Consider the following 16,135-nt stretch of genomic DNA (forward strand, 5'->3'; position numbering starts at 1 on the left):
TTAATTTAAAGTGATCACTTAAAGTTTGGTTTTACAGCAAGTTGTTTACTGAGTTCTTAACTCTAACCCCTGACCTTTGCTTCCAGAAGTTATCTTCTGTATATTGACAGTTATTTAAAAACACAACATTGTTTGCTGGTCTCTTAAACATTAAATAGACTTTGTGTATTTGCTATTTTGTATCTCTGTCATGCATCATCATACTACTACATTAACTTCTGGCTTTGTTTAATTTCTCATCTACTGTTCGAGCTAATTAAGTTAAAGAAAGGAAAAACCCATGAATCACGTGTTGATTGACAGCTGAACTTGCTCCCCTCTGCCTCAGAGAGGATTTTTCTCGGCGACATCCCCTCAGCAACAGTCAAATGATGCGTTCACGGACATTCTGTAAACATTTACTTCAGAACTTATTCAAAACTGAACGCATAATCAGTGAATTAGAAAAAGTACATTTACTTTATAATTAAGCCAAACTTCAACTTATTTTATAAACATAAATGATGTGATTGATTTACAATTTTCTAAAAAGAAAAAAGTAAAGTAATGTCTTTACATTTGGAAACCAAACTATTTATATCAAATTAATGTAAATTATCCCAAAGAGAAACAATGAAGTCTATTATTGCCACTGTGCTTAATTAATATTGAGTTGCTGAAAGAATACAAATTCTCTGACATACAACCTTTCATAGAAGTAGGCATGTCTAATTAAGGATACCAAGGTTTGAAAACATTGTTCTTTCAAAATGATTAAATTGTTAGTTTTTTTCAGCTGTATGGTACACAGCGCTGCCCCTCCACTGCCGAAGAGAAAAAAGGCAATTGAGCAACTAGTTTAAGTTAAATATACTTATTGTTTTTATCAATTGTTCTTACTGTCTTTGTTTATATTAAGACTCAGCTCTATCGCTGAAGCACTTTGTAATTTCTTTCTATAAAAGGTGCTCTGCAAAAAATGTTTACTCGCTTGTTTACTAAATCAGAACAAATAACGTTATTGTAACTCAAATAACAAATGTTACATTATGTTAGCTGAAGTTTAAAAAAATCTGAAATAGTGGTATTGTTACTCAAGCTTGTTGTACCCTGAGAATTTCATACAACATTTCCTCATTTCCTACAACCTGATAAAATTGAACTATAACAAGGATTGTGTGCTTACACAAATTAGCATTTTTATGAATAGCTTTGGCTTCAAGATTTAAAAAATCTTGAAGCCAAAGCTAAAAAGCCAAAGCTCTTCCCAGACTTGACTGATGGCGGGAACGCGTTTCTGGCTAAATGGTATATTTCTGACAGTAGACAGGGTCCGTGAAGTATCGCTCTACTTCCTATGGCCATATTTGGGTTGGCATCGGGGGAGCGGAGGGGTGAGCATTTCGAGAGACTAATAAGAGCTTTTGTCTGTCGTCTATCTGAGGAAAAAGACCCAAACGTTGTTTTCCCATAAGTTGACTGCGTCACGTTCACAGCAAGGAGCGACGTCCTGCTGCACTGATCAGAGCTTTGATTGTAGGAACTCTGACACACGCAACCTTTGCAAAAGAAAAAAAATATATCACTCTGGGAAAACTGTCAAGACACGCAGGTAAGATATATGTTTATATAATTTTTACTTATGAAAAAAAATATAAACAGTGTTGATCAAGCTAGATTATGCACGAATTGCTTTTATGATTCCGTAATTGCGAAATATGACCCTGAACGTGCACCTGTTGATTTGAATTAAGTTCCAGATAATTTCAAATCAGTCATTCTTGAAAGAATAAAGTTCTATTAATGTTCCAGTAACAGTAAAATAATATAAGGGACTATGTCGAGGATAAAGATTTCTTACAAAGGAATTTGACCTGTCAGACATATTGTGTTAAGAAAAATAATTTATGTTCTATATGACTGGAATATAAGCAGAAGTTCCCTGTATGTTAAACAAGAACGTCCTACCCATTCAAACCTAATCAGCTGGTAAGGATTGACTCAGACTCAAGATTGACACTTTTTTTTTAAAAAAAGGGAAATTATGCCAAGATAAGAAAAAAACTAATTAGAAAAGAATAAAATATGGTAAAGTGAAGAGCTGAAGATATGGTTGCAGACTGAAGACATCCTGAGTTGACTGATGCACTCGTTTCAGAAGCAGTGCTGTGAAGAATCCTGTGGAGGTCTCTCTCACTCTCTCTTGCTATTACACGCACAGGCACACACACTCACAGAGATCACAGCTCCAACTGTCTTACCCCAGAGACAGCCCCAGCAGTTCAGTGCTTTCAATTTACCTGTGCTGCCTGTATTGACAATAATTACATGCCCAGCTGGTTAAAAGGGCAATAAAAACTACTAGGTTTCATTATTCATCAGTTGAATAAAGGACAATAGAGATTAAACTCTGTGAGCGTAATCAACACGAATATCTGTATTTTGCAGAAATCTTCTGTGTCCTTCAGCACAACTCTCAACTGATTTTCTTCAGAAGCAGACTGGTGCAGGTCATAGCCTCACTTCAGGCTGATCTGTGTGTCCTTGCTAATTAATCATTAGAACTACAGAGCGAATGTGTGTTCATAACTCAAAAATCATTTCTTAAAACCACAACTTCCCTACATGTGTTGAGTCATGACAAAAAAAAAAGGTTATAGTAATGCAGTACAACTGGGTTGCTTTGTTCAGTCTGTAATTACAGCCTGTTGAACAGTAGTATGACTTCATCACATTCTTCTTAATGTGGCACAGTGTCTTGTGGATTCAGATTGATGTTTTTGTGTAAACTATGGAGGTGGCTCTATTGCAGAAAAACTCAATGTCTGCTATTTTTGACTGGAGAGGTACTTTTGGAGTGTTATCAGGCTGACAAAAGAGTGTATTATTGGGGCATAATAAGCAAGACTTTGTGCCATTGTACTAGTTGATTTTTTTTTTGTGTGTGTGCAACTGTCATTAGTTTTTGCTGCTTGGCTGTGCAGCAGAGGCTTTTTACAAAAGCACACAGCCGTCAATTCTTGGAATATTCTCTGGCAATCAATTCTGAAGTCAAAGTGCCTGTCATGTGTCTTAACAGCGTAAGCTGCTTGCAATAGACCAGTATTGTGCTTTTTTAGCTGGTTATGGATTATGTGTTATCCACAGGTGGTTGCAGTTAAAGATCCCAGTCATGTCTGCTCTGTTTTTACATCCCTCCATCCCTCCATTTGGAAAGCTTATTAAGGGTTCGAAGAAGACCTGACACTGTGATCCATTTAGCCTATGAGTCCCTAAGGGCCTGCCACATAATAACATTAGTGGTCATTGATAAAGCTTTTTGCTCTGTCTTAAACCTCATCAGGAAACATCAGTAGCACTACAGAATAATCTCCTCAAGGTTATGATATGATTTGAATCTGTATCCCCTCTGGCTGGTGTGCGAAACAAGGTCTTGAGAAATATTAAGGTCCTAAGTGAAAGTGTTGTTACATTCAATTACATAAGCTGTCTGCATCCTTTTTTTGTGGAGGCTCAAAGGAATGTATTAAATTATCTTCTCCCTGGTATTTATATTGATTTAAGCTATTAAGTCTCACACAAGGACATGTGTGCCTACATGAAGCTGGTGTTAATAAATGGATGTAGAGCACATTGCAATGACGATTTTTATTATTTCAGTGTTTTTAAATTTTATATGAGAGCATAAAGTAGACAGTGAATACCTTAGGTGTGTGATTTATACTGAAATATTCTCAGGAATGCCTGGTGTGCTCATAAAAAACTCTGCACCTTTCAAATCATTTGATCTTTTTGTCTGTTGAACCAGGCATCATTAAACTTGTTATTTATGAAGTGTGCGTTTGTATAAACACATTATGACATAAAGGGGTTGTTTTTTCATCCTTCACAGAATTCCATTTACCTGTATTTACCGGCTCCTTTCCCTCTACGGTTACCATAGAGACACTCTATCCCCATCAGCAAGTCGACTTTGGTTGCAGGGCTCATCGGCTCTCTTGCAGGAGCGAGTCCGGTAGGCAAGTGCCTCCCTGGTTTGACTTCGGCACCAATGTAGCGAGAAAGGCATTTACTTAGCTTTGACAGTGTTTCCCTGGAAGCCCGTGGCCCGACCAAGGCGGCACGTCGCCCCGTTTTGTCACTTTGGGTTGACGACCGAGACCGTGTGAAATCCAGCTGGGAGACATCCACCCCTGTAATTGAAATGAGTTCACCTGGGAGACAGCTGCAGCGCCGTGCCTGGAAGCTGTCACAGTCTGTGCATGTGGAAGTGATATGAGAAGCACTGAGCAGTTATCACTCGGCCTGTGACACCATTGTTTAAAATTTGGGAAACGTTTTCACTGCTCAGTGCTCGCAGCAAACATGCCTCAGGTATTCCAGATGCATGGCATTTAGATATGTGATGAAAAGAGCAGAGAGCTGGTAAATAGGAGTCACTCGATGGAGCATGAAACATTGAGTTGTTCACCTGCAGTGACAAAATCCACATAAATATAGCTGCAGCACAGCTTGAAGGTAGAGGTGCTTATGCTCTCATGCGAGACTTTGTTGAGTAGAAGCATGGATTTCTAACGATATTTGTCAATATTTTAAATACAATTTTTGATTTTATAATCTCAAGTAAGACTTTTAAAATAGTTTCTTATCTTTTTTTCTTTTTTTTTTGGCAATGTATATTATCTTAGTTTGCACATTTTAGCTGGTTTCTGTGCACCATAAAGGAGTAATTGTGGAGTTGGCACAATGCAGCAACCTTTCATCCTGGCTCATTGTGCCAACAAAATATGGTTTGATGCCTCTTAAGAAGAAGCAAGCTCACCTGAGAACAAGATTTTTGTGTTTGTGGAAGCTCTTTTCAATGCTAACAGACAGCTGTTTTTGCTTTGTTGCCAGTTCTGTAATATAAAAAATATCTCTCTGATTTTCACTCTTGACATCCAATGAGAATACTTTTGTCTTGTTCTTTTTCTCCCTCTGACATTTAGTTTTGTTTGATCTCAAAATCTTGCACGGATGCTTCACTAATCTTCAGCCTGTGTTTCAAGCATTGGACAGTATGATAACCTCCCAACAATTGAACTGTATCTTGGCATTAACATAAAACTTTAAAATAAAACTGCATAACAAAATGCAATAGCTTAAGCATTCCCTGAACTGCTAGTAGACTGAAAACTGTAGTTTTAAAAGCGTTAGTTTGAGAAGAGTGATCATTCAGCATTTTTCACGACTGGAAACATTTATAAAATAAAATAAAATCTGTTTTTTCTGTAAGTATGAGAAAAAATATTGCACCCTTCTTTCAGCCAGCTCACTGGTGGTTACATATAGCCAAGGAAAGCACCAGTCTCTCCAGCATTTTTGTCTTTCATCTCATTAAAAGAACTGTAAATCATAGAAATAGTTGTAGATTTTTTTCTTTTTTGTGTTCGTGTTTGTGTTTCTCAAACTGTAACTTTTCAAAGCTTTACCCTACCCTAGCCAAATTTTCCTTGGCTCAAAGCCAACCAGACAGAAACTTTATGTATGATCAGAGAGGAGATGAAAAGTTGAAGCAATGTTGCTTTATACCATTAAGGTCCTGGGTTTGAATCCATATGTGGGGATTTTTGTATGGAGTTTTTTGTCTTTCCCTGCTGTTACGACTGGAGTCGTTAAATGTTATTATGTAAATGAGTGTGCAGGTACTTGTTTTTGATTGGTGCCTGGAGGACGACGGGGGACGTCCGATTGGTGGCTTCCCGGATGTGAGGAGTATAAAAGCGGCTGACGTGGACTTCCTGAAAGATCCCTCCTCTGCTCATCTCAACCGGCCACATTGTTTGTTTTGTTTGTTCAACATCTTGGTTTGGAGTTTGTAGGAGTGAGCTGCCATTTATGTTGCCTTAGTTCTTTCCTGTTTTTTTTAGTTAGGGAGGTAAGTTTTTGTCATTTGGTTTATTTATTTTCGGTTAGGTAAGTTGATTATTATTTAGATAGTTCCTTTTGTTTGTTGTTTTGGCACTAGCTCATTCTGAAGTTATATGCTCCATTTTTGTTATATTTAAATCAAACATATATTTTTTAATAAATATCATTGTAAAATGTTTAACTTTGTATGTGTTGGCTGTTTGGGATGGGACGAGGAGGGACCTTTCATGTTATGATCTGGCCACCCCTAGATGGGTCGTAACACTGCTGTGTACGTGGGTTTTCTCTGGCTACTCCGCACTTATGGAATATTCCACTGTCTTCCTCCCACTAAATGTATGCATATTTGGTTAATTGACCACTATGAATTACCAAAAAGTGTGTCTTGGTCATGGTCTCTGTTTCGCCCTGTATTGGATTGGCAACCTGGCCAGACAGTATCCAACTCCCCATCCATTGACTGATGGACATAGGGACCAGCCCGCCCCCCATGAACCTGCAAGGATTAATCTTGTGCAGAAAATCAATGGATGGATTGATGTCTATATTGGTTCTTTGTCAGAACTATCCGTCTGTTTTGCTTGAGATCAGAAAAAGTTCAAAGTCTGCTAGTGAAATACATCATTCCTGTGTTACATCTGTTTTGTCATTGACATTTTTTTCATATTTAGAAAAATTATTTTTCATTATGCAGAGAAATAAAGGTGAATAAAATAGGATGCCATAAATTCAATTTGGACCTCTGCACAAAAAAAATATACAATCAGCTTCAAAATGTAGCATTCAGACAACTTGCGTAAGCTCAGAGAGCAATCGGCAGCTTTAAAAATAACTAATGTTTAGTTATTTTGTTTTGTCTTTGTGACTCATCAGCAACCCATGGGACCTTCTCTTAAGCATCTCATGCAGGGCATTTATGCTGCTTGGTTTTAAACTGTTTATGTTGAAATTCAAATTCTAAAATACTTTAATGATCCCACAGGGAAATTAAATAAATGTTAGAGAAGACAGAGCCAGCCAATGACTGAAGCTGAACTCAACTGATGAAACATGCACACCCCCACAGACACGCATACACAATAGTTGTTGACATTAATTAAGTCAGGGAATCATGGCCTGGAGTGAGCAAATTATACATTGTATCTTTAATATATCAAAAAACACCTTAGCAAATAATTTTAATTTTCAGTGGACATTGTCAGACTTGGATGAGAAATATATTTATTGAAATATTGAAATATAAGAAATATCCAGATTTAAATCCATCTGAAATTAAGATTTTGTGACCGTCAATGGGTTTGCTTTGAGCTTGACTGAAGTGACAACATGATGAAATTACCAGAAATATAGTTATTTTAATAAATTATCCATAGTTGCAGGTGTAAAATGTACAAAGTTAAAAAAATATATCTTATTTTCTTTTCCATAAATATGTCTAAATTTTTTGAACTTCTTTTATTATTTATGCTGCTGTATTCAAAGACCCAGCAACTCATTATATCTGAGTTCTCAGAGATTTATTGTGTCATCAAGGAAGTCAAGAGATATTTCAGCAGTCAACAAGTCTTTTTTTGTTGTTTTGTTTTGCTAACAATGATTTTGTCATTTATACTTTTAAGCAGCCACTATGTGTTACTACAAGTCACAGCTATCATAAAAAAGGTTATATAAGGTATAACTTGAAGAGCTCCAGTTTTTCTCAGGTGTTTATAATGAATAACAACTGGTATTGTCATTAGAGAAGAACTAAAAACTGAAAACTTATAGTAACTTACTGTATGCTTGTCAGCCTCCTAGCTAGACACCAGACTGTTCTTTGGCTCAGACAATGATGCATCTTGTACCATGAATTTTGGACTTTCTCTGAGCCAGAACTCTGCGTGCATTCTGCTTTCCATTCTGTTGGCTCAGCGCTCCAAATTATTACACTCAAAGAGGCCAACATGTTTCATTTGCTGGATCCATTTGGTGTAAGCACTATGCTACTAAATAGGCAAACCTAAACCGTGCCATTCAAAACCAAGGGAGAAAAATGAATTAGCGTCGCCTCTAATGTGGACCACAACAACAAGCACCCTCTTCCTACAAGTACACCAGGCTAATTGTCCTCAAAACTACTGACAATGCTTCATGGCATCATTTTCACATTGACGCAAACACATAAGCCTGTCATCTGTTGAAAAGAGTAACTGACTGCAAGCCTGAGTGTGTCTGGCTGTCTCTGAAAACAACTATTCCATCAATCAAATCCCGTCTCTGTTTAGTCTTTGTTGCATGTTTTTTTGTGCGTGTTTTGTTTCCTCTATTTTTCCCTGCTGCTTGCAACTGTTGGAGCTTAAAAAGATAAAAAAAAATGCAGAGTTAAGCAGGTGGTGCTTGTTAACAGGGCTGTTAAAATGTATTTGCAGCTTTTGTCTTTTTTTTCCTTTTTTGTCCCACTAAAATGTGACAGATCATCAAATATGTTTTGATATTAGACAAAGATACATTGAGTGAAACCAAAGTGTAGCGTTCAAATGATGATTTCATTTACTAAAGGAATAGCCATCCATACCAACATAGTGATGTGTGATTAACCCAAATAATTAGTTGTAGAACCCAGGACAACTAATCCAGGGTTGTTTTTTTACATCACAATGAAAGAATTTAGGTCAAATTCATTTTGGAGTTTTTGATTTTAATTAGCCACATTTGAGAGTTTTGAGTATGAACAACTTTTTTAAGGTAATATAACAGAATTTGAATCTGATTTAATTCCAGACTTTGACAAGGTCTCTTGTTTTTGATGTTTTTGAGACAGTCAGAGGTGGATGTGTCGTTCGGGTGCATTTTCCTGCTGTTTAACTCGGGTGCGCTTGAACTTAAACTCAAACTTGATGGCTTGATATTCTCATTCAGGACTTTCTGACAGAGAAATTCATGGTTCCATCAAGGAAGTCAAGTTATCCAGGTTCTGAAGCAGTGAGGAAGCCTCAGACCATCACATTTCAACAGATGTAACAGAACACACACCATTCTCGAAAGGAGATTTTAGTTATCGGTAGGGTTGTCCCTCTATTCTTTATTTGCTGGGCAGACATTTTAAAATTTTAAATGTTTGGCTGTACAAGAAATTTACGTTTGTATGACTGAAAACTTTAAATCTGCTCATGCTGAACTTTTACTTAAAATACACAATAAGCAGGTGTGCAGCTACAGGGACTATGATAAATTATGCTTTGTTTCAATGAAGACTGCTTGAAATGAACATGTGGGTTCTGGTATGATTAAAAGATTTAACTAGTAATAAAAGTGAAAGCTGTGCTCAAATTAAAGTCCTTCCCTGAAGTCTTGCAAAAAAGGTCACAAGGAGAAACTGCAATCAAAATGAACCTCATTTTTGTTTGCTCACAGTCCCTGTTCTGTGTAAACTGACTTGATGCTGTGCATAGGAAATATTAAGTTTGATTCCTATACATGTTCTATTATTACATGCCGCTCTTAGAATATGACAATATGTTCTGTTGTATAAAGCATCTCTACTAGGAACAGTTTGTTCCATTCATTTGTGTAGAGTAGGAACTGTGAGGTCATATGATTTAGACATGCTTAGAGGACTCCAGGAAGCCAAAATGAAAATTCACTTTGTGGCAAGTGGTTCCGAGTACGCCAACTCCGTCTCTGAGAATTGCTTAGCAACACATTGCCAATCTCTCTGAGGTCGCCTAGTAGGCTCATGTTGCTGTCACGATAACCCAAGAATAACTTTCTCTGCAATAATTGGATGACATTTGAAAAAAAAAAAAAAAATCCCACATGTTGATAAATAAGATAGAAAGTTATTATCTTGCTGTGTGTTTTCTTCTCTAAATATGTATTTTGCCTGTTTTTATAATAGAATTTATGTTTGTTTTTTGTCACCCAAATCCAATATCTGTAGTCAAGATGTGCATAGTTAAGAGGTTTAGGTTTTGTACAAACACATACTTTCAAAAGCTATGGCTTTGAAAGTGAATAACTCAAGACATTCACTTAAAAATCATAAATTCTCCTCTGGTAATTGTATGAAGTTAACTTGTTAGACTGAATAGTAAGAGATGCAAAAGTTAACAAGTGTCCTTCTTAAGCACAAAGGTTTCCCAAATATTATCACTAGAGTCTGTGTTTGCACAGGATATGTTAATTCTAATTTTAATTATCCTTTAATAACATGCAGTAATTATTTCTATGTACATATAGGATTAAGGTGTCATTTCCTTTATTTTTTGTGCCTTTTCTCAAAACAAACCACATGCCAAAAAGCTTTTCCATTAACTAATCTGAGCGTAACAAAATTCATCTTTTAAGGTGATTTTTACTTTGCTTTTTTAATGATGTGTTTCATATAAATGGCAACAATTATTGCTTTAGAGTGTCTCTTCTATTTTTTTAAGCTTTACAAGAATATAAAAAAATATATACTTTGAACGTGCAAATTAATATTGTCCTGAATCTTGGGGTTGCTAAGTATTTACAGAGAGCTAAAAAATTTTTATTATTAATGCTCTAGTGAGTTAAAGCATAAAATCTGAGAGTATCTCTACCTAATTTTTTGTATTAATTCTTACAAATGAATTAAAATAAATATTTGATTTTTGTCATTTCTGTCTTTGCCAGTGAAACATGACGACACTGCTTGACCTGAAGAGCAGTGTGCTAAGGCAGGTCCAGAGGAGCCAGTCTCTGAGGACTCGGAGAGAGGCCCCGCCCGCTGCCAGCAGTCCCCTCACACACTGTCCTCCTGAGCCCTTACCTCGCAGGTGAGTCACTGTTGATCACACAAACACAGATCATCACACAGAAGATGTTATAAAAGGTCACTCTCTCATCACCTGGTCTTGAGTAAGTACGACCTCAGATAAACAAATTATTAAGCTGAGACAAAATATTATGCCTCAACATGATGAAGCTGAAATTCAAAAGTACCGTAATGTGTAGAAAAGCTGCTAAACATCTTGCAGCAATGATAATTTTAAGGTAATTGCCTTCCATCCTAAATTGTGGGAGAATTTTGACCTTTGTTGCATCACAGGTATTTCTTAAGGTCCATTTAAATTACAACTTATTGTAATTTTAAATGTACTCTTTTCATAACACCTTTGAGTTCTAGTTTTATAATTGTAATATTCATAACTTTTAAATTTCACGCACCAAGTAAAACAAGAATGACTGGATGTGTATAATTATATTTTTTATTTTATTTTTATTTTATTTTTTGCAATTTATGTTCTTATTATACAATTTGAACTAAACAGTAACACTTTTGCGAAATACATTGGTAAGAGGACTGACAACTGAATTTATTTTCAATTGCAAATCATGTTTTTACTGTGAAATGATGGATCCAAAACTTTCCAAACTGATAGGTCCAACAGATTTTCTTTTTTAATTTGAATCATTATTGCTGTTGTCTTTGCTTTTCAACATCATGGTAACAGAAACCTGAATGTTCCAATCAAACAGAAGGACAAACCTCTTGTGTTTACATATTTAATTGAAGTTGATGATATTCAGTGTTTTTGATTGAAAACACCTGACTGAATCATAAACCTTGCTTAAGGTTAAACATAAGTGTTCAGTCTGTACAAATCTATATTACTTTATCTAAAACTGCCAGCTACTGCTTGAATTATTATTCGCTTGATTGTTCCCATTACGGATAAGTAATAGCTTTGCTTATGAGATACTTTTTTTGTGAAAATAAAGCATGGTCAAGGTACCTCAACAGATAATGACATGTCTTCAGAAATGGCAGCAAAAGCTCTGAAGTAATAATTCATGTTTGCTATTCATTTGTTTTCCACTGGCTGTGCTGGCGAAGCTACAGGTCATAATTTCTTGCTGGCACAATGTGATAATATATCACATTTGTACCTAAACCATGGCTCACACTGAAAAAGTCATCCAGACACAGACTTCCCCCCTGTGACACATTAACCACACTGTTACATGCACAGACAGGCTCTTCAGGGATATAAATGCTGCTTGCTTGTAAAGCAGCTTTAAAACCTGGTTCTGATGTCAAAAAGCTTCCTGAATTTATTTCAGTGATAAACGTGGCTTCTCAGATCAGGGAGTAGCTTACCAAACCACTAGCATTTTAAATTTTTTCTCAGTTTATTCTCAATTTATTCCGGTCATGACTCTGCCAATGTGTTTTGTTTGAGGGGATCTTTTAATAATTCAAGTAGTTTAAAGAAAAATTTGGAATTTTTAGGGTCTAAACTTAATCCTAACTTCATGATAATTCAGACTAGAAAGGCAGAGAGTATTCTCCACTTCCATGAACACAACAGACCACTAGTAGCATGATGTTCTATCTCTAGAATTTTTAAGAAACTGTGCTAGTTATTTTGCCGGCCACTTACGTTAGAAAGCTTAAATCGCTTTTGCTTTTAGCTTTTTCTATAGGATAATAAAATTCTCACTTTGAATTTATATAGTCCATGATCTGGCATCAAGCTATGTTAAGTAAAGATAAATATGTGAAAACATCTTAGATAGATTAGGCAATGACTGGTGTCTTGTTACAAAGTAAACACTTGCTTAAAAGTTAATATTTCACAAAAACAAATTTCCTTAATTTCAGTGCTAAGATTAAAATTGCTTTTAATCAAATTACAAGAGTAGTAATCAGGGAGGAATGTCAGAGGGCTGACGAAGGACCCAATGGGCATGCACTTCACAAATAAGCAGTGTATGGCAGAGTGGCTGAACAGATATAGACTGCTTGAATTTAGCCAGAAAAGACCTTAGAAATCATAAGACCGGGACGAAGAAAGTTATCTGAATTAATCAAACCAATAGAGAATTTTGTGTTTTGATTCTTAACACGGTAATATTTGTATTACCTTCGTATTTTGACCATAGATGATTAGCGATGCTGTAAAAACCTTGTAGCAAATTATGCCTAAATAGTAGCCAAAAAGCAATGCTTCACAATTAATTTGCCAGCATTTTGTATCTTGATTGAACATCAACCTCAATGTCTACATTTATTCTATCATTTCTCATATTTTTGCATCTCTATTTGCTTTCCTTTTGGCCAGTGGAGGGGCAGGCAGCGTAGTTCTCACTATGCGGTTTGATATGATAACTAATGAAGTCTCTCAGGTGAAAAGAGTCATCTCATATTTTCCAGTCTCATTCTGAGCTTCATCTCAACCCAGAAGTGATAGTATGAACCTGAGGTTTCTATGGCAACCCAAATACAGGCTGCTGTCACAATGTGAACCTTTACTTATAAAGACAACTACATCTATTTTTTACCAGGGAAGTTTACCACAGGTTTGTGTTGCATAGAGTTACATTTTTGATTTGAATGATTAAAGCTAGGCATAAATAATAATACATGGTTTGATTTTTTATTTTTTTATTTAATCCAGTGTTATTTTGTTTTATTTATTCTGTTTTAATGCCGCTCAAATATGGTCTGGAGCTTTTCATTAGCAGCTGATCGGAACTGACAGACAATGTCTCACCTTCTTCTCATTTTCCGTACCAGTTTCCTGGAGCTGCAGCCTTCCCACTGAGCCTCAGCCTGAGCGCTCATCATTAGATCCAGGCTGTTGATCTTTGTTATCCATTCAGACTGCTGCTGACCTGCCTGCTCTCTCACTCTAATTGAGAATTTGCAAATGAGGCCGGGTAGATTTGGACTGCTTCGTTTGCAGCTGTTGACCCAGTGGTAGAGTCAGTCGTCAGAGATGAGGCTCTCTGAGTAGACAGTGACTGGCAGACAGAGGACATAGACATTTAATTCAGTTGAGCACATTATTGGTTTTACCTCTGTGAGAACTGATTGTTAAATCTCTGGAAATGTTAAAATAATAATAATAATAAAAAATAAAAAAAAAACTCAGATGTGAGCTGGTCAGACTGTGAAGAAAAACCCACAGGATTTATGTTTGATTGTATACTTCTGCTGGTTATTTACATGTTTAGTCTTCCCTCTGATTGCTTTCAGCAGTGGCAAATGTGATATTTCACACTTAATTTGCTTTCGTTTTAAATCTGAAACTTGCTGCAATGTCTTTAATAGCTTTGACTCCTTGTTGTCCCTGTACTGAAGCTATTACATCTTCATACTGGAGAAAATGAATTAGAATGTTGTTAACTAGGAATCCTGAATATGTACATAGTTTACATAGTTGTACTCCAAAGCTCATTTATAAATTATTACTCCTCATTAAACTAGAGATTTAAAAAAGTTGTTTTAGAAATTTAAGTCAAAAAGTAAAATGTACATAATACAAAGCAGCTATTGGAAACTGCATTTTATGTTATTGCCCACACAACCACATGGAAGACAGTTGTCCAGTAAAACCACTGACATCCTCCACAATGGGCGAAGGCCACAAAAAGGCCTTGATAAAGAGTACATTGTCCAAGCATATTAATGAAAAGAGAAGTAGAAGATAAAAGTGTGGGAAAGGCTGGTGCAAAAGCACCAGGTTTTGCACCAGTCTTGGATTGCTTCACAAGAGGATTGTGAACCAAGGCCCATTCAGGAGTTTGAGGGAAGTCCACAATTTGAGTTCTTTGTTTCAAGAGCCAACGGACAGACACATATCCAAGGCACAAATTTCAACTTTTGTGCCCCTTCTGAACAAGAGATAACATCAAGGTAAGTCTTGCCTTGGCAAGATTTGAGGAAAAACGTGACTGTTTTCTAGTGTTGCAATGTGCTCTTTTCAAATGAAACTGAATTCTGCATTTCATTTTGAAATCTCTGGTCCCAGACCGGGGTTTGATGATGAATTGTCAATGATTTGGAAAGCTATGTCCTCTGGTGGAGTTTTGTGTTTCAGACAAAATAATGTGATTTTTCTATTGTAAATAATAATTATTTACAATAGAAATTGTAAATAATTTTCTATTGTAAATAATAATTAGTTTTGTACCCACCACTGTTATCCCAAGCATGACAAAGAATGCGACATCCAGTTGGATTGTTCAATCCAAGCAATCCAAATCCAGTGTAGTTTTTCAAAAACTATCTTTGTGTTGTGCCTAAGCAAAGACAAAATGTGTTTAACCTTTTTATTATTATTATTATTATTATTATTATTATTATGGCACCAAAATATAATTGTCAAGTTACTGAATGGAGAGATGTAATTAGAGCTTTTGTGGTTGTTCTGGTTTTTCCGCTCTGACGCTTTTCCACCTGTAATGTTTTGTTTGTTAATCAGAGACATAATTACAGTAAAACAAACAGTCTTTGTATCACTGAGATTGATCCTTGTTGTAAAGATCTTGTTTACGATGCGAGATGCAGGCTTATATTGTTGTGTGACAGCCATGATAAGGCCAATTTTTTTAAAAAGAAGGATCTTATTTTGTTCCAATCCAACTGGATGTCATATTCTTTGTCATGCTTGGGATAACAGTGATGGGTACAAAACTAATTATTATTTATGCACGGCCATAGTATGTTTAAGTTTGCAGAGAGTGCATGCTGTCCCCTTCATACATCCATTTAAAGGTGCTTAAAACAATTCTCTTAAATAGAAGACTTACATGGGATTTGTACTTTCAATTTTTGCTGTGCCTCTGATTTGCTCTCTTCAGAGGAAAACATGATTGAAGCATCTGGATGAATTTTAAAAATAAATTAGAACATTTTTTTTCCTGTTTTTTTAAAGACTTGTTTCCTAGCAACATCAAATCACTGTTATTCTGGTTATGCTGGTGTGTTTGTGTGTCTGTATGTGAGAAACAGAGAGAGAGACAAAGAGAGAAAGACAGATCGAAAGATGCATTTGAACTGTGTTTTTATATATGTGTAAAGGTCAAATCAAAATAATCTGTGTGTAATTTTAATCAGTAGGGTTTTATTTCGTACCTGAAATGTATTGCCTCCCATTCAAAATGAGACAACAATCTTCAGGCTGACCACCAGAGGACGAGACAACAACAATACCTCAAGCAAATGAACACAGTTGTAGAAAAAAACCAAGTGGCCCCAAATACGGGCCTTGATTTTATGTTCAAATTAAAACTCTAAACACCAAAGAACCAACTTTATAATCAGTCATAAGTGTCCAAGTTAACTTACATTTTTTCTTCATAGTTCTCTCTTCTTATAAATCCTAAACCTCTTAGCTAAAGCCACAGCTGCAAAAACCTATTTAAATATTTTTCTCTGAGAGAGTCTTCTACAACTTCCAAAATGTTGGTAGATAACCGATAACCGATAACCTCACTCCTCAGCTGTCATCATGGA

The 16,135-nt window shown here is 36.0% G+C and overlaps 1 protein-coding gene across 2 annotated transcripts in view; it reads left to right on the top strand.

The window, feature by feature from the left end:
* Positions 1 to 1,385: 1,385 nt before the first annotated feature.
* Positions 1,386 to 16,135, top strand: part of baiap3 (BAI1 associated protein 3) — a 42,732-nt gene continuing 27,982 nt past the window's right edge. Inside the window, exons 1-2 of one of the 2 annotated variants that reach the window (XM_005796792.3) lie at positions 1,386 to 1,591; positions 10,525 to 10,667. In XM_005796792.3, coding sequence (XP_005796849.2) covers positions 10,531 to 10,667 — 137 coding nt within the window. In that variant the 5' untranslated portion in view covers positions 1,386 to 1,591; positions 10,525 to 10,530. Of the gene's footprint in view, positions 1,592 to 10,524; positions 10,668 to 16,135 lie in introns of those variants that run through there. The other variant, XM_023349606.1, reaches the window with a different exon arrangement.

The sequence above is a fragment of the Xiphophorus maculatus genome, chromosome 16, assembly GCF_002775205.1.
Source record: "Xiphophorus maculatus strain JP 163 A chromosome 16, X_maculatus-5.0-male, whole genome shotgun sequence".
NCBI lineage: Eukaryota > Metazoa > Chordata > Actinopteri > Cyprinodontiformes > Poeciliidae > Xiphophorus > Xiphophorus maculatus.